The 12646-nt window shown below is 34.3% G+C and overlaps 2 protein-coding genes across 3 annotated transcripts in view; both read right to left on the reverse strand.

Moving 5' to 3' along the window:
- The window catches only part of LOC108129624 (calcium/calmodulin-dependent protein kinase kinase 1), a 31894-nt gene extending 19985 nt beyond the window's left edge, over positions 1–11909 (reverse strand). Inside the window, exon 1 of one of the 2 annotated variants that reach the window (XM_070279727.1) lies at positions 11803–11909. The gene's annotated coding sequence lies outside the window, so the exon portion shown is untranslated. The remainder of the gene's footprint in view (positions 1–11802) is intronic. The other variant, XM_043210732.2, reaches the window with a different exon arrangement.
- Positions 2775–4881, reverse strand: LOC108129496 (uncharacterized). Its single transcript, XM_017247488.3, has one exon. It carries the CDS (start codon positions 4812–4814, stop codon positions 3729–3731), a length of 1086 nt encoding a protein of 361 aa, XP_017102977.2. The 5' UTR covers positions 4815–4881; the 3' UTR covers positions 2775–3728.
- Positions 11910–12646: the final 737 nt, after the last annotated feature.

Genomic DNA, 12646 nt, shown 5'->3' on the forward strand with positions numbered 1-12646 from the left:
AGAGTCTCGGCTTTACATAACAACGATCTCCAATAACGATTTTGCCATATTGGTATCGTCGGCTTAAAAGTAAGTATAAAAGCCACTTCTTTGGTTTACTGAGCTTTTACACTCATTCTTTTGTTTTTGTTTTTTTTTTATATAGTTTTATATTTTTTTTATATAGGGATGCCTACTTATTCTTTCTCCGGGAGAACAGGGTTGTTAGTACCTGCCCATGCTAATTCGTCAGCGGACCAACTTCCCTTGTGGTCCCTGTGTCCGGTCACCCACATGAGGTGGAGTCATACTGCTCCGCCATTTCGTTGAGAGATTTGCTAAAGTAATTTACTATCCAAAAGTTGGATGAGAAACCGTCAAGAGCCATGAGTGCTGCTCTACTATCTGAGAATATAAAAATCGTTCCTTGAATTCCAGCAAGTTCTGGGGATCTAAATTCTGGGGATTATGGCTCTGATTCAAGAGCCATGAGTGCTGCTTCACTATCTGAGAATATACAAATCGTTTCTTGAGCTCCAGCAAGTTCTGCGGATCTAAATGCTGGAATAGCTAGGACTTCAGCTTGAAACACAATGCAGTAGTCGGGGAGTTTGAAGGACTCATTTAGACAAAGACGCTCGCAATCGAGACCACCTCCCACCTATATATGAAGGGAACCAGCTGGTCCCGGGATTTTTACAGTCCATTCCTCCCTCAATGGGATAGAGAACTAATAGTTTGAGGTGGGATAGTGGGGTGCTACTCCTCTCGTAGCGTAATTGCCGTTGGCGTGGCTACCTTGACACCCATTATCTCTACGGGCAGTAGGTCGAAGATGAAGTATAAAGCGTCAGCTGGTGTGGTGCGAAGGCTACCTGTAGGGCTGACCTCCGCCATTCCTAAACCTTTTCCTACATGAGGAGTTTGAAAAGGCAAACCACCAGACTACTACCCCGTAGAATAGCATAGGTCTAAGAACCGCCTAGGTGTAATATAAAAAGTTGGATAGGTCACTTAGTGCCTTTCCGACGAACGCGTGCTGCGAAATGAAATGTCATTTAGGTTGATGGTAAAATAGATGTGGAGGCTAATAAGCCTCTTGGTTGTCTTGTGAAGAAAGAACGACAGACTTATTGGTCTGAAGTCTTTAGGGAAGCAGTGCGAGGGCTTTCCCGCTTAGGGGATGAAAGCCACCTTCGAGTGAAGCCATGGCTCTGGTACAATGAGGCGTGAAGATTGTTCAAATAATAATAAGCTTACTTGGAGTAAATACTAGGAGGCAAAGAAAAATGAAATAAACGTTTATTATTAAAATTTTAATATAAATTACTATTACTTATGCAATGCAGTTCTGAAACCTATTTGGATCAAAGGCTCGGAAATTAAGGGGCTCATCCACAAGCGAGCATATTGGCGAACATGTTGGGCTCGCCGAAATTTTTCCCGTGGATGGCAGTGCTTGTCGTCAAATTTTTGTTCGCCAAAATGCTCGCATGAAATTGAAATCATTTTATTTTATCTACGTTGGCTAGAACATGCTCGCCAATAGATCGCAACGAACATCATTTGGGAAAACGTTTAGTAGCGAGAACAAGTGTTTGCGCAGCGCAAAATGAGTAAAAAATTAATTGCAATTAATGCAATTAATGTGAATTATATTTTTTCCTTTTTCCTAAGCAAATCTTTTATGCCATCGGTGCAAATACTGTCCGATCTGTCCGTTTTTCGTTGACATGTTGATTGCTTGAAAGTTCATCGAAAAATTATGTTCGCGCACATGTCGGCTGTAGTTGGTGGGCAAATTAAATTCCCTTTAGATAAACTTAGATTACTCTAGAGAGCTCGTTTAAAGATATTGAGAACTCACAAAGATCTATGGGTTGCATATGTCAACGATAAAATTTGCAAAAATATTAAAGTCCCGTCCCAACAAACTAGCGCAGTTCCTAACCTGGCACGCTAGACATAAATGACACCCTCGAAGGGTCCTGCCCACCTAGCTATATATGTAAGTCAGAACCATATTACAAGTATTTATGTTTTGAAATTATGTAATTAAATAAATACATAAGTCTCTACTTGTCGTCATTCTGTAAACAGAAGTCGATAAGTACACGAGCAAAAAAAAGCTTACTTCTGGCGCAGCCGAAATTATTATACGCGACTAGGGAGGAAGAAGAAAGAAACCGATCAGGAAAAAACATAAAAAGGTGTCAGCCACACACACTGGTGCGTATGAACAACGGTTTCCTGGTATGAACGAGGCGCGACCCCGGTTCTAGGGCCCGGCACAAGTCCGGCAGTGGGTATGCATGCAGTGGCTTAAACGGTAGGAAGGCCTTTCGTGCCCCTTGTCCGGTGTAAAAAACTACATATTCCGCACGTCGTATGCCTGGGTCAGTGGCCGGATCAGATATAAATTTTAAGTCTCTCCCGAGTGACCTTTTTTCCAATCCTCCGATTGTACCACTATGTAAATTCGTATAAATAATCATTGGCCCAAAAAACAAAAATTTATCGTGAAGGAAATGTGTACTTCGGCTGCATCCGAAATTATTATAACTTGCATTTTTTCTTAACTTTCTGTGAGTTTTCTTAAGCTTGTCGGATTTGGTAGAGCATGAAACTTCCAACTCTACACTTAAGAGTACAAATCAAAACGAAAATGACTGTTTGTGTTTTTAATCTATTGTTTAATTTTTTTTTAAAACAAAACAACATTTAAAGATAAACTTAATAAGCTTTGCCTATTTCTCGAAAAAGATTAAGAACTAGAAGCTTAAATTATTTGTAAAGCGTTGCAACTAAATTAAACCAGTATGGGAGCTATATAAAAAGACTAGATTTATAATATTTGGTTAGTTGGTCGTATTTTCCGTACTTCTTTTGACAGGTGATCCTTAATATTTTCACTGCTAGCTTTTCTAGGCACTGCTAGGACGTGGTACGAGCGCCTCAAGCTTGAAGTGATCCTGGATGTCGCTGTGGTGCATGAAAATAAGTCGCTGTGGGTTCGCTGTGGCCAAGACAACGAAAAGTATTTCAAAAAAGATTTTCCAAAGCGACTTTTTCAACGTCGACAGCTTAAGAAACGAATTGATGGAGGCACAATTTATCATCAACTCGCGACGGCTCACATATCTATCTCTGGACTCCGAGGAAGTCGTCGCCCTGGTTCCAAACCACCTGCTGATCGAAAGCATCCCTTAGAAGCCTGTATGAGTCGAGGCCAGCAGGTAAAGAAGGGCAGTCACCCTTCCAACATAAACTTCCTAATTCATGTTTGGGAATTCTTCGGTCAGCCGGCCAGCAGCTAGCAGTGGACCTATCGTCCACCCCATCGATGTATCTTTAACTGCGAGGAATCCGAGAAGACGAGAGAATCCGCCGTTTGCTGACGTTAATTCGCAGTTCTAGGATTCGCAGGATTCTATTATTTGATTAATTTACTTCATCGCGTCGCGAATGGTTCCTGCTTTCTGTTAAATACGTTTACATGCATCTTAATGCTTTTTTACCATGTAAATACCCATAAATACCTAGAGGTACCTAAAAGCTAAAAATTATACATATTTTAAATGTAAAAACGAAAAAGGAAATTGTAGTATCTATATACTTAAATTTCTCAGATTATATTATATTATAATATAACGGTAGAAATAAAGTGGTACTATTTAAAATGAGTTCTAAAATATATTTTTTAATTTTTCAATTCACAATGCTTAGATATAATCTTGACTATATATAGACTATTTTAATTGACTATTAAAAAAGTAAAAACATTCTTTAAGTTGCTTTGACATTTGATTATAAGGGAAATTATTTAATAGGCAAGATTGGCGAAAAGAATTTGGGGTTGGTAATTGTAAGTCTCTGTTAACACTATCATGTGTATTTTCCATTTTGGTAACAGAAATGCCACTTTTTTTTATTTTTATATTTAAATAAAGCTCAAGCTCACTAAGTTTGTTAAATAGATTTTCAAAGTCTCCTTCTGCGTTATTAAGAAATTGACATCTTATGCTAAAACTTGCAAAATTTATGCAATTTAAAAGTCGCTGAATTCGAAACTCAAGCTGTTTTACTATGTATTTAGCGTTTATCTTTGTTACAGAATACATGTCAAAAGCGATTTGCAGTTTATCCGCAGTAGCGCACTTAAATAGCCTTGCAGAATGATGATGTAAAAAATCTGCATACAATTTGCAGCAATCCAGGTCAATCTTCAGTTTCCAGTTATTAAGAATATCATTTTGAATATTAGCATAGGAAAAAAAAAGCTTTTTTATGGTCTGCAATATCGTCGTGGTATATTCCAAAGCCTCGTCGACCACTTCGGAAAGCAAAATATGAAAGAACTCCATTTCCGAAAAATAATTGGTTAACAATAGTTTTACGTGCGTTGGTTGAGCTTTTGGGACTTGTCGTAGTTTTAACAATAAAAGATTACTTGTAACTTTTATGATCTCAAAAAATTTTTCACTTTCAATGGAAAAGTTTTCTACTGACTGGGAAGCTTCATAAAAAAACATAGATAACTCTTGCAACCTATGCATATATTTGGCTGCATTCGGAGTATCATTTTGGAAAGTACTGAACACTGTTGATATGGTTAAATTTCTTTGAATATTTTCTAAGAAATGTAGTAGTTTACGTTGCAGATTTAGTTTAAATGTATTTGAATTATCCATGGAAAAATAAAATTCTTTGGGAATTTGTTCTCCGGTACTAGTTGATAATTTATGATGATTATTACTGTTGCCAATAGCTCCTGGAGCCTGAACACTCCAAACGAGGCATTGTAAAAATAGTACCGTTACAGAGTTCAAAATCATTGAATTATTTGTAATTTTTTCTCTTCAGAACAACCTCTATATCCAAAAACTAAAATAGAACTGAATTTAAATTCATACTTTCTATAAATATACATGATGAAAAGCAAAATGACGAGAATTAAAAACCCATTTTATTAGATAATATCAAAAAAGAAACTAAAAGGGGCTTAAAATAATGTAAATTATTTCATTTTACTTTATATTTGGAAATATTTATACACACGTATTCTTTTTGATTCCAAATTAGTCTTTTTCATGTAAAAAAGTATTATGTTAACTTGAGTACACATACGTACAAACTACAAAACTTTCTAAAAATACTAAAAACAAGAAAGGAAAGCTAACTTCGGGCGGAGCCGAAGTTGATATACCCTTGCAGCTAAAAACCGGATATATATCGCAAAAATCGGATATAGTTGGCCGATCCTTATGATTAAATCATAATAAAACCATAAATTACAATAAAAAATCTAAAAAAAAGTCCCAAGCTTCTATCTTCAAAAATACGAAAGTTGATATTTCTACCAAATACATTTCCGATCGTTCAGATATATGGCAGCTATAGGATATAGTCGGCCGATCATAATGAAATGAGGTAGGTTGGATCAACTCACCAAAAATAGAATCTTTACTACGTTTCAGCTTTCTATCTTCAAAAACACGAAAGATGCATCATTTCCAATCGTTCAGTTATATGGTTGCTATATGATATAGTCGGCCGATCCTTATGAAATTTGGCATGTCGTAATGTTTTGCCAAAAATAGCTCTCATGTAAAATTTGATCTCTCCAACTCTAAAAACACCAAAGTTATACCATTTCCGATCAATCAGTTCTATGTCAGCTATAGAATATAGTCGACCGATCCCGGTCGTTCCGACTTATATACTGCGTGCAAAGGAAAGAAGAGTGTGTGCAAAGTTTCAAGTCGATAGCTTTAAAACTGAGAGACTAGTTCGCGTAGAAACAGACAGACAGACGGACAAACGGACAGACGGACATGCTCATATCAACTCAGGAGGTGATCCTGATCAAGAATATATATACTTTATAGGGTCGGAGATGTCTCCTTCACTGCGTTGCACACTTTGGATCCTTTTCGTTTATAAGGATCGGCCGACTATATCTTATAGCTGCCATATAACTGATCGATCGAAAATTACCCAACTTTCGTGTTTTTGAAGATAGAAAGCTGGAACTTGGTACAGATTATATTTTATGTCAGTTAATCCAACCTACCAAATTTTATAACGACCGGCTGACTATATCTTATACCTGACATATAGCTGTCATACTGAACGATCGGAAATGGTTTTTGGTAAAAATACCAACTTTGGTATTTTTGAAGATAGAAGTTTGGGACTTTTTTTAGATTTTATATTGTAATAAATTGGGTTATATTATCATATTCTCATAAGGATCGGCCATATCCGATGTTTGCGATATGTATCCGGTTTTAACTGCAAGGGTATATCAACTTCGGCTTCGCCCGAAGTTAGCTTTCCTTTCTTGTTTTTAAATACATTAGTTTATTTGTACAAATTTTTAAATTTCTTTCTTATTGAAAACTGGCGTGCAGAAGTAACTTGGAACCCGTCATAAATCATAGCTGGGGTGAAAATTGTGGGTAATTTCCGATCGTTTAGGTATGTGGCAGCTGTAGGATAATGTCAGCCGGTCGCCTTAAAAATTGTTGTCAAAAAAATTATATTTTTGCCAAAAACAGAATCCATAGAAAATTCCAACTCTCTAACTCTAAAAACACCAAAATTATAACCTTTACAATCAATGGTCTAGGATATATTAGCTCTAGGATATATAAGCAGCCGATCCCGGTAATGACCAAAATATAAAAATATATCAGATAACCATTACCTTCCTTCCGACTGCCGATTAACACGGCAGCAAGAATAGTTCAAATGGTACAACTCCAAAGCACAACATTTTGAATCCATACTTGTATATATACATACATATGTACATACATATACGGATGTGCCTATGTACACAGGTATGCGGCACCAAAGATTATAAAGTACATACATAGATGGGACATCAGGGCCCAAAACTGTCAATTTTTTTTGTCGAGCTTTTTGGTAAGGGGGGAACGCACATGCATACGAATATATTTTTAAAACTCAAAAACATGTATGCGTAAAAAAAATGTGAACCTTTGTATGTATGTGTGACTGCTCGTTTTTGTAGAATTAATTAATAATTAAAAACACCTAACATTTTTTAATTCAGTTTATTAAATTAAGTTATTAAAAAAAAATTTAAGACATTTAAAAAAAAAATGGGCGTGGTTCCGCCTTTTTAATTGATTTTTTATTTTTATTGTAAAAATAAAACTAAATTTTTTTGTTCTTTTTATTACAATAATGCTAGTTTTATGCATTTAGTAAAAAAATGGGCTTTGTCGTACTTTTTTCTTGCGGGGAATTCGCTCTGTTTTTGTGGCATTAATAAATAACTTGCAAACGAGGCAACATATTTTTTTGGTGTTTTTTTTCTAGTGCTATTTTGAGACAAGTTTTAGAAGCAAAGTAGGCGTGTCCCACCTCCGCTCCAAGCTTTTTTTTTTGGACCCACACTTCCAGCAGCACCCCATTTCTGATTTTAACCATCCTTCCTAAAAATTGGAATTTCGCAAAAAGGCGCAATTGAACCTAGACGTTCTGAATTAAGAACTTATGTCACTATAAGATGGATATATAATATGGATACGGATATGTATATAGATATGTATACGGATGGATATGGATAATATGGATTTAATATGGATACAAATCTAAACATTTTTTTAAAACTCTTTTAAAACCAAAGTTGATCTTTTATTACGAAAGCTTTGTACGGACACCACCTTCTAGAATTAAAAATTGTTAAAAACAAACGAACGAATTCGGCAAAATATTAGAATTAACAAATAGTATAAGCCTGGAGCATGGCTATCCATTTTAAATTTTATTGATTTGTGCTTCAACGTTCAAGAAATATTAATTTGAAAACACACTACAAAATGAAGCCAAATGTAAACACGAAACTTAATTTCCCAACAGCTGACTTCAATCGTTGGCATTTTAATAGTTGACTGGAAAAATACCATTTTTGGTATGTACGATTAGATAGTGGTGCATTGTTAATACAGTAAAACTTAAATATCCAAAAATGGAATACTTTAAAAAAAAACACATTTATGCCACAAAACAGGGCAAATTCCCCAGTGTGCGGCGTAAAAAAGTGTTGGCTTTGGCCCAACGTTTCTGTTAACAACGCGCCGATGTGGTAGTAGGACAAATAGTGATTGTGTTCAACACCGATCAAGTCAGGATGTTATTAATGCATAGAGTAGTTGCTCTATGTAGAATTTTTCAAAATTCAAATCCTGCTTAAGATTTTGATGTTTTTCTTTTTTTTTTAATTATCTTTAAGCTTTATCTTTAATTGAAGTATCAAAGAAAAAAATTGAAAATTATGAGCGCTAAAAAAAGTTTAAAGGGAGTCTGTCAGTCATTTTGTCATCCGACACGTCAGTCAGTATTTTCCCCATTCCGCTAATTTCTCTTAATTTAAAACATAAGTTAATTTTTAAAAATTGAAACAACCGCCCACTAATAAATTCGAACCCAGGACCCCGAGGATAAGGAGCCGCTCGCTTTCCATCTAGGCTAACATCAAAATTGATTAAATGATACTTAAAATTGGTTTTAAAATAAGCTCGAGAATCCATACCAAAAACTGAGCTGAAGAGTAAAGATAGTAGAAGATATTTCGGAACTCTTTGCTTCTACACTGGTTCGATTTGAACTTTAGAAACTTTCATCGTTCCAAAGATGTTACGTTCAAAAAATAGATTTCTCTCTTTCTCTCTCTCCTCTGCCAGCCGTTTGTCGTGGAACCCGCTTTCAAAAGTTTTCCACGAGGGGGTTACACGACGCGGCCTGACAATATGCCGTAGAACCGGCACTTATAGAGATTTTTACAGCGGGTTCCACTACAAATTGAGGCAATTTTAAGGTGATTTTAAAATTTTGTATTTTTTTTATTGAATTATAATTATTTTTTATAATTTTGGATAACACTTAAATCAATAAAAATTTATTATAAATAGATTTAAAATAAAAACAAGAAAGCAAAGCTAACTTCGGGCGGAGCCGAAGTTGATATACCCTTGCCGTTAAAACCGGATATATATCGCAAACATCGGATATAGTTGGCCGATCCTTATGATTAAATCATAATAAAACCATAATTTACAATAAAAATTCTAAAAAAAAGTCCCAAGCTTCTATCTTCAAAAATACGAAAGCTGATATTTCTACCAAATACATTTCTGATCGTTCAGTAATATGGCAGCTATAGAATATAGTCGGCCGATCATAATGAAATTTGATAGGTTTTGCTAAAAATAGCTCTCATGTCAAATGTGAACTCTCCAACTCTAAAAACACCAAAGTTATACCACTTCCGATCGATCAATTATATGGCAGCTATAAGATATAGTCGGCCGATCCCGGTCGTTTCGTCTTATACACCTTTACACTGCGTGCAAAGGAAAGAAGAGTGTGTGCAAAGTTTCAAGTCGATAGCTTTAAAACTGAGAGACTAGTTCGCGTAGAAACAGACAGACAGACGGACATGCTCATATCAACTCAGGTGGTGATCCTGATCAAGAATATATATACATTATAGGGTCGGAGATGTCTCCTTCACTGCGTTGCACACTTTTGGACAAAATTATAATACCCTCTGCAAGGGTATAACAAGAAAGGAAAGCTAACTTCCGGCGGAGCCGATGTTTGTATACCCTTGCAGTTAAAACCAGATAAATATCGCAAACATCGGATATAGTTGACCAATCCTTATGATTGCATCATAATAAAACCAATTAATTACAATAAAAAATTTAAAAAAAAGTCCCAAGCTTCTATCTTCAAAAATACGAAAGTTGATATTTCTACCAAATACCATTTCCGATCGTTCAGTTATATGGCAGCTATAGGATATAGTCGGCCGATCCTTATGAAATTTTGCGTGTCGTAATGTGTTGCCAAAAATAGCTCTCGTGTCAAATTTGACACTCATAGCTTCATAGTAGTTTGTTGGAATATAAACACTTACCCTGTGTGGCTCACACAATCAACCTTCTTGTTCAAGATCTCTTAAAATTGCCAGATATCGATCCAATCCTTTCAAAATATAAGTCTATCGTTGCCTTTTTTAAAAGAAGTCAGATTGATAACGCGAAATTCAAAGAAGCACAGGGAGATAGTCTCTATACTCTGCTGCAAGAAATGCCAACTCGCTGGAACAGCGCATTTGAAATGGTCAAGCGAATCCTTAAGACCAACGAGTGCATTACATTGGCTTTGGTATCTTCGCATAACGCTCAATTTTAAAAGACATATTGGAATTGCTATCCCCCTTTGAAGATGCTACGATTTCTGTTTCATCAAATCAAAAAGTATCAGTTTTTTTAATTATACCATTTATATGCGAACTGCATCATAAAATTAACAAAATTAAATTTAAAACAGAAGAAGGCAAAACCAAAACCACCCCTTGATTACTGGCAGGTAAGAAACTATGCAATGCTAAATATTTTCCTATTTTTTGTATTGTATTTTACATGACTACAGATGGTGACGCCTTTAAGACATTGGCTAAAAAATATTTCTGTGTACCAGCATCTTCTTGTGAGTCTGAAAGAGTATTCAGCAAGGCTGGCCAACTCATAAGCGACCAACGGACTCGGCTATCATCGACTGTTGTCGACAAACTTTTATTTCTTAACAAAAACAAACAAAAACAAATAATATGTAAATCTTTTTATATGTATATAATAGTAAATTAAGAATATTATAGAAGAAAAAGTAGTATAAGGTTAGTATAAGGAAAGTGGAATGTATACAACAATTTGTTTTTATCTCTTTTAGTTTTGTTTTTATTTTCAATAAGAGTTTGCCAAAAATATTTTGTTAGGGGTAGCTTTAGTGATAGCACCGATTGATTCTTTTTGACCCGCATTTAAGTTCCTTCCCAAAAATGCCTATTTTTTGTGCATGCAACTATGCAATTTATGACCATACTGCCGTACTCATTAGCAAAAAAATTACGATAACAACATAATAAAAGAATGCTTTTAAAATAAAAGAAATACATACATAAACGGTATAAACGTGTGTACTTTTTGCTCATTTTGCAATAATATTTTTAAAGCCTACCTACTTAACGTACTACTATTTGTGCATTTTGCAATATTTGTGTTTCACGTTCGCGTAGAAACAGACATGCTTATGTACATACATATATTAACTCTAGAGGTTGATCACTATCAAGGGTACTCTCTGCAAGGGTATTTAAATATATATGTACAAATTTATTTAAAAGAGTAGCAAAGTAAATAAGCAAACACATTTACATTCATACATACATACATACGTCGTAACAAATGTGCATGTAAAAAAAAACGTCCTTATCAAAGCTAACGCAAAGCAAAAACTAGCTCCAATTGAGTAGTTTTTCCAGAACTAAATCTAAAATGTTCATATAAAATCTCATTTATTGCTTTGATTTTAAATTATACCCATAGCATTCATTTAACTTGGGACTTTACTCTAGCTAACGGCAACAAAACGCGTTGTTCTGATAGCGACAATAATTTCTGATTTGGCTCGCAGTTCAAACGGTTCAAACAAACATTACATATTTATATGTTCATAAATATTTTTATATGAACACAACTAAACATATGTATAAATATTCATACTTTTTTAGGGTATAGATTAGAATACAAAGTATAAACTTTAATATTAACCTACGCACAACTCGCAAACCTCAGAGGGTGTTTGCGTATAAATAAACCAAACAAATTTACATACATATGTATTTATTATACATAATCTTACAAAAACTAAGTCGTACAATGAATACATGTATTTAATATAACTTCAAATGACAAAAGATTTGAAAAAAAGGTTCAAACCTACAAATATTAAACATTTAATTTTTTGGTTAACACTTTAAGTATTGTTACTGTTGTGTATTTGCACTATAAAAGTAGTTTTCATTCCCATATTCGAACACTGACTAAAGGAGCGACATATTTTAGCTTAGCTTAAACTAAAGTATAGAGCTTTAAATGCTAGCTTTCAAAGCTTTAGTCCTAAAATTTATCTCCGAATTTTTGAAACTTTGCAAAGCTTTTGCACACAGTAAATACATTTAAATGTATAGAAGCATACATATACATAAATAAATTGAGACACATTTTTTTTTATTTTAAAATATAACATACACTAATTATACGTATAACATACAATGTACAATAATATACATAAGTTTGAAAAGCGTAGCTCGAATTTAAAAATAATTAGGACGTAGTTAAAGCGTTTCCATTGCTTTTATTTTTGTTGAACTTTATACTAAAACTGATATTTGTGTAATTGGAGTTTGCAATCATCTTACTGACGCTAATGCGTTTTGCTGTTACCGCTTACACCGGCCTTAAAACCAGGTACATACCTATTTATTTTTTAAAAAAATTTTCTTCCTATAAAAAAATATTTATGGATAAAAATTAACATATGCAATGGCAAAAATACTTCCATTTTGCAACTGGCCTTTAAAATAATTTAAAAACGAAACATCTGAAATGAAAAATTTAATCGAATTCTTATTCTGTATCACATTGGCTATGGCGGGAACAAGAACAAAATTGTTTCATTCAAAAATAACAAAATCGCGGATGTTTCAAATTCAAAAACAAAATTTTTTAATTTTAATCTTTTTAATATTACAAATGTTTTGGGTAAAACTTTGTCAAATAACAAC

This window comes from Drosophila bipectinata, chromosome 3L (assembly GCF_030179905.1).
Source record: "Drosophila bipectinata strain 14024-0381.07 chromosome 3L, DbipHiC1v2, whole genome shotgun sequence".
In the NCBI taxonomy this organism is placed as follows: domain Eukaryota; kingdom Metazoa; phylum Arthropoda; class Insecta; order Diptera; family Drosophilidae; genus Drosophila; species Drosophila bipectinata.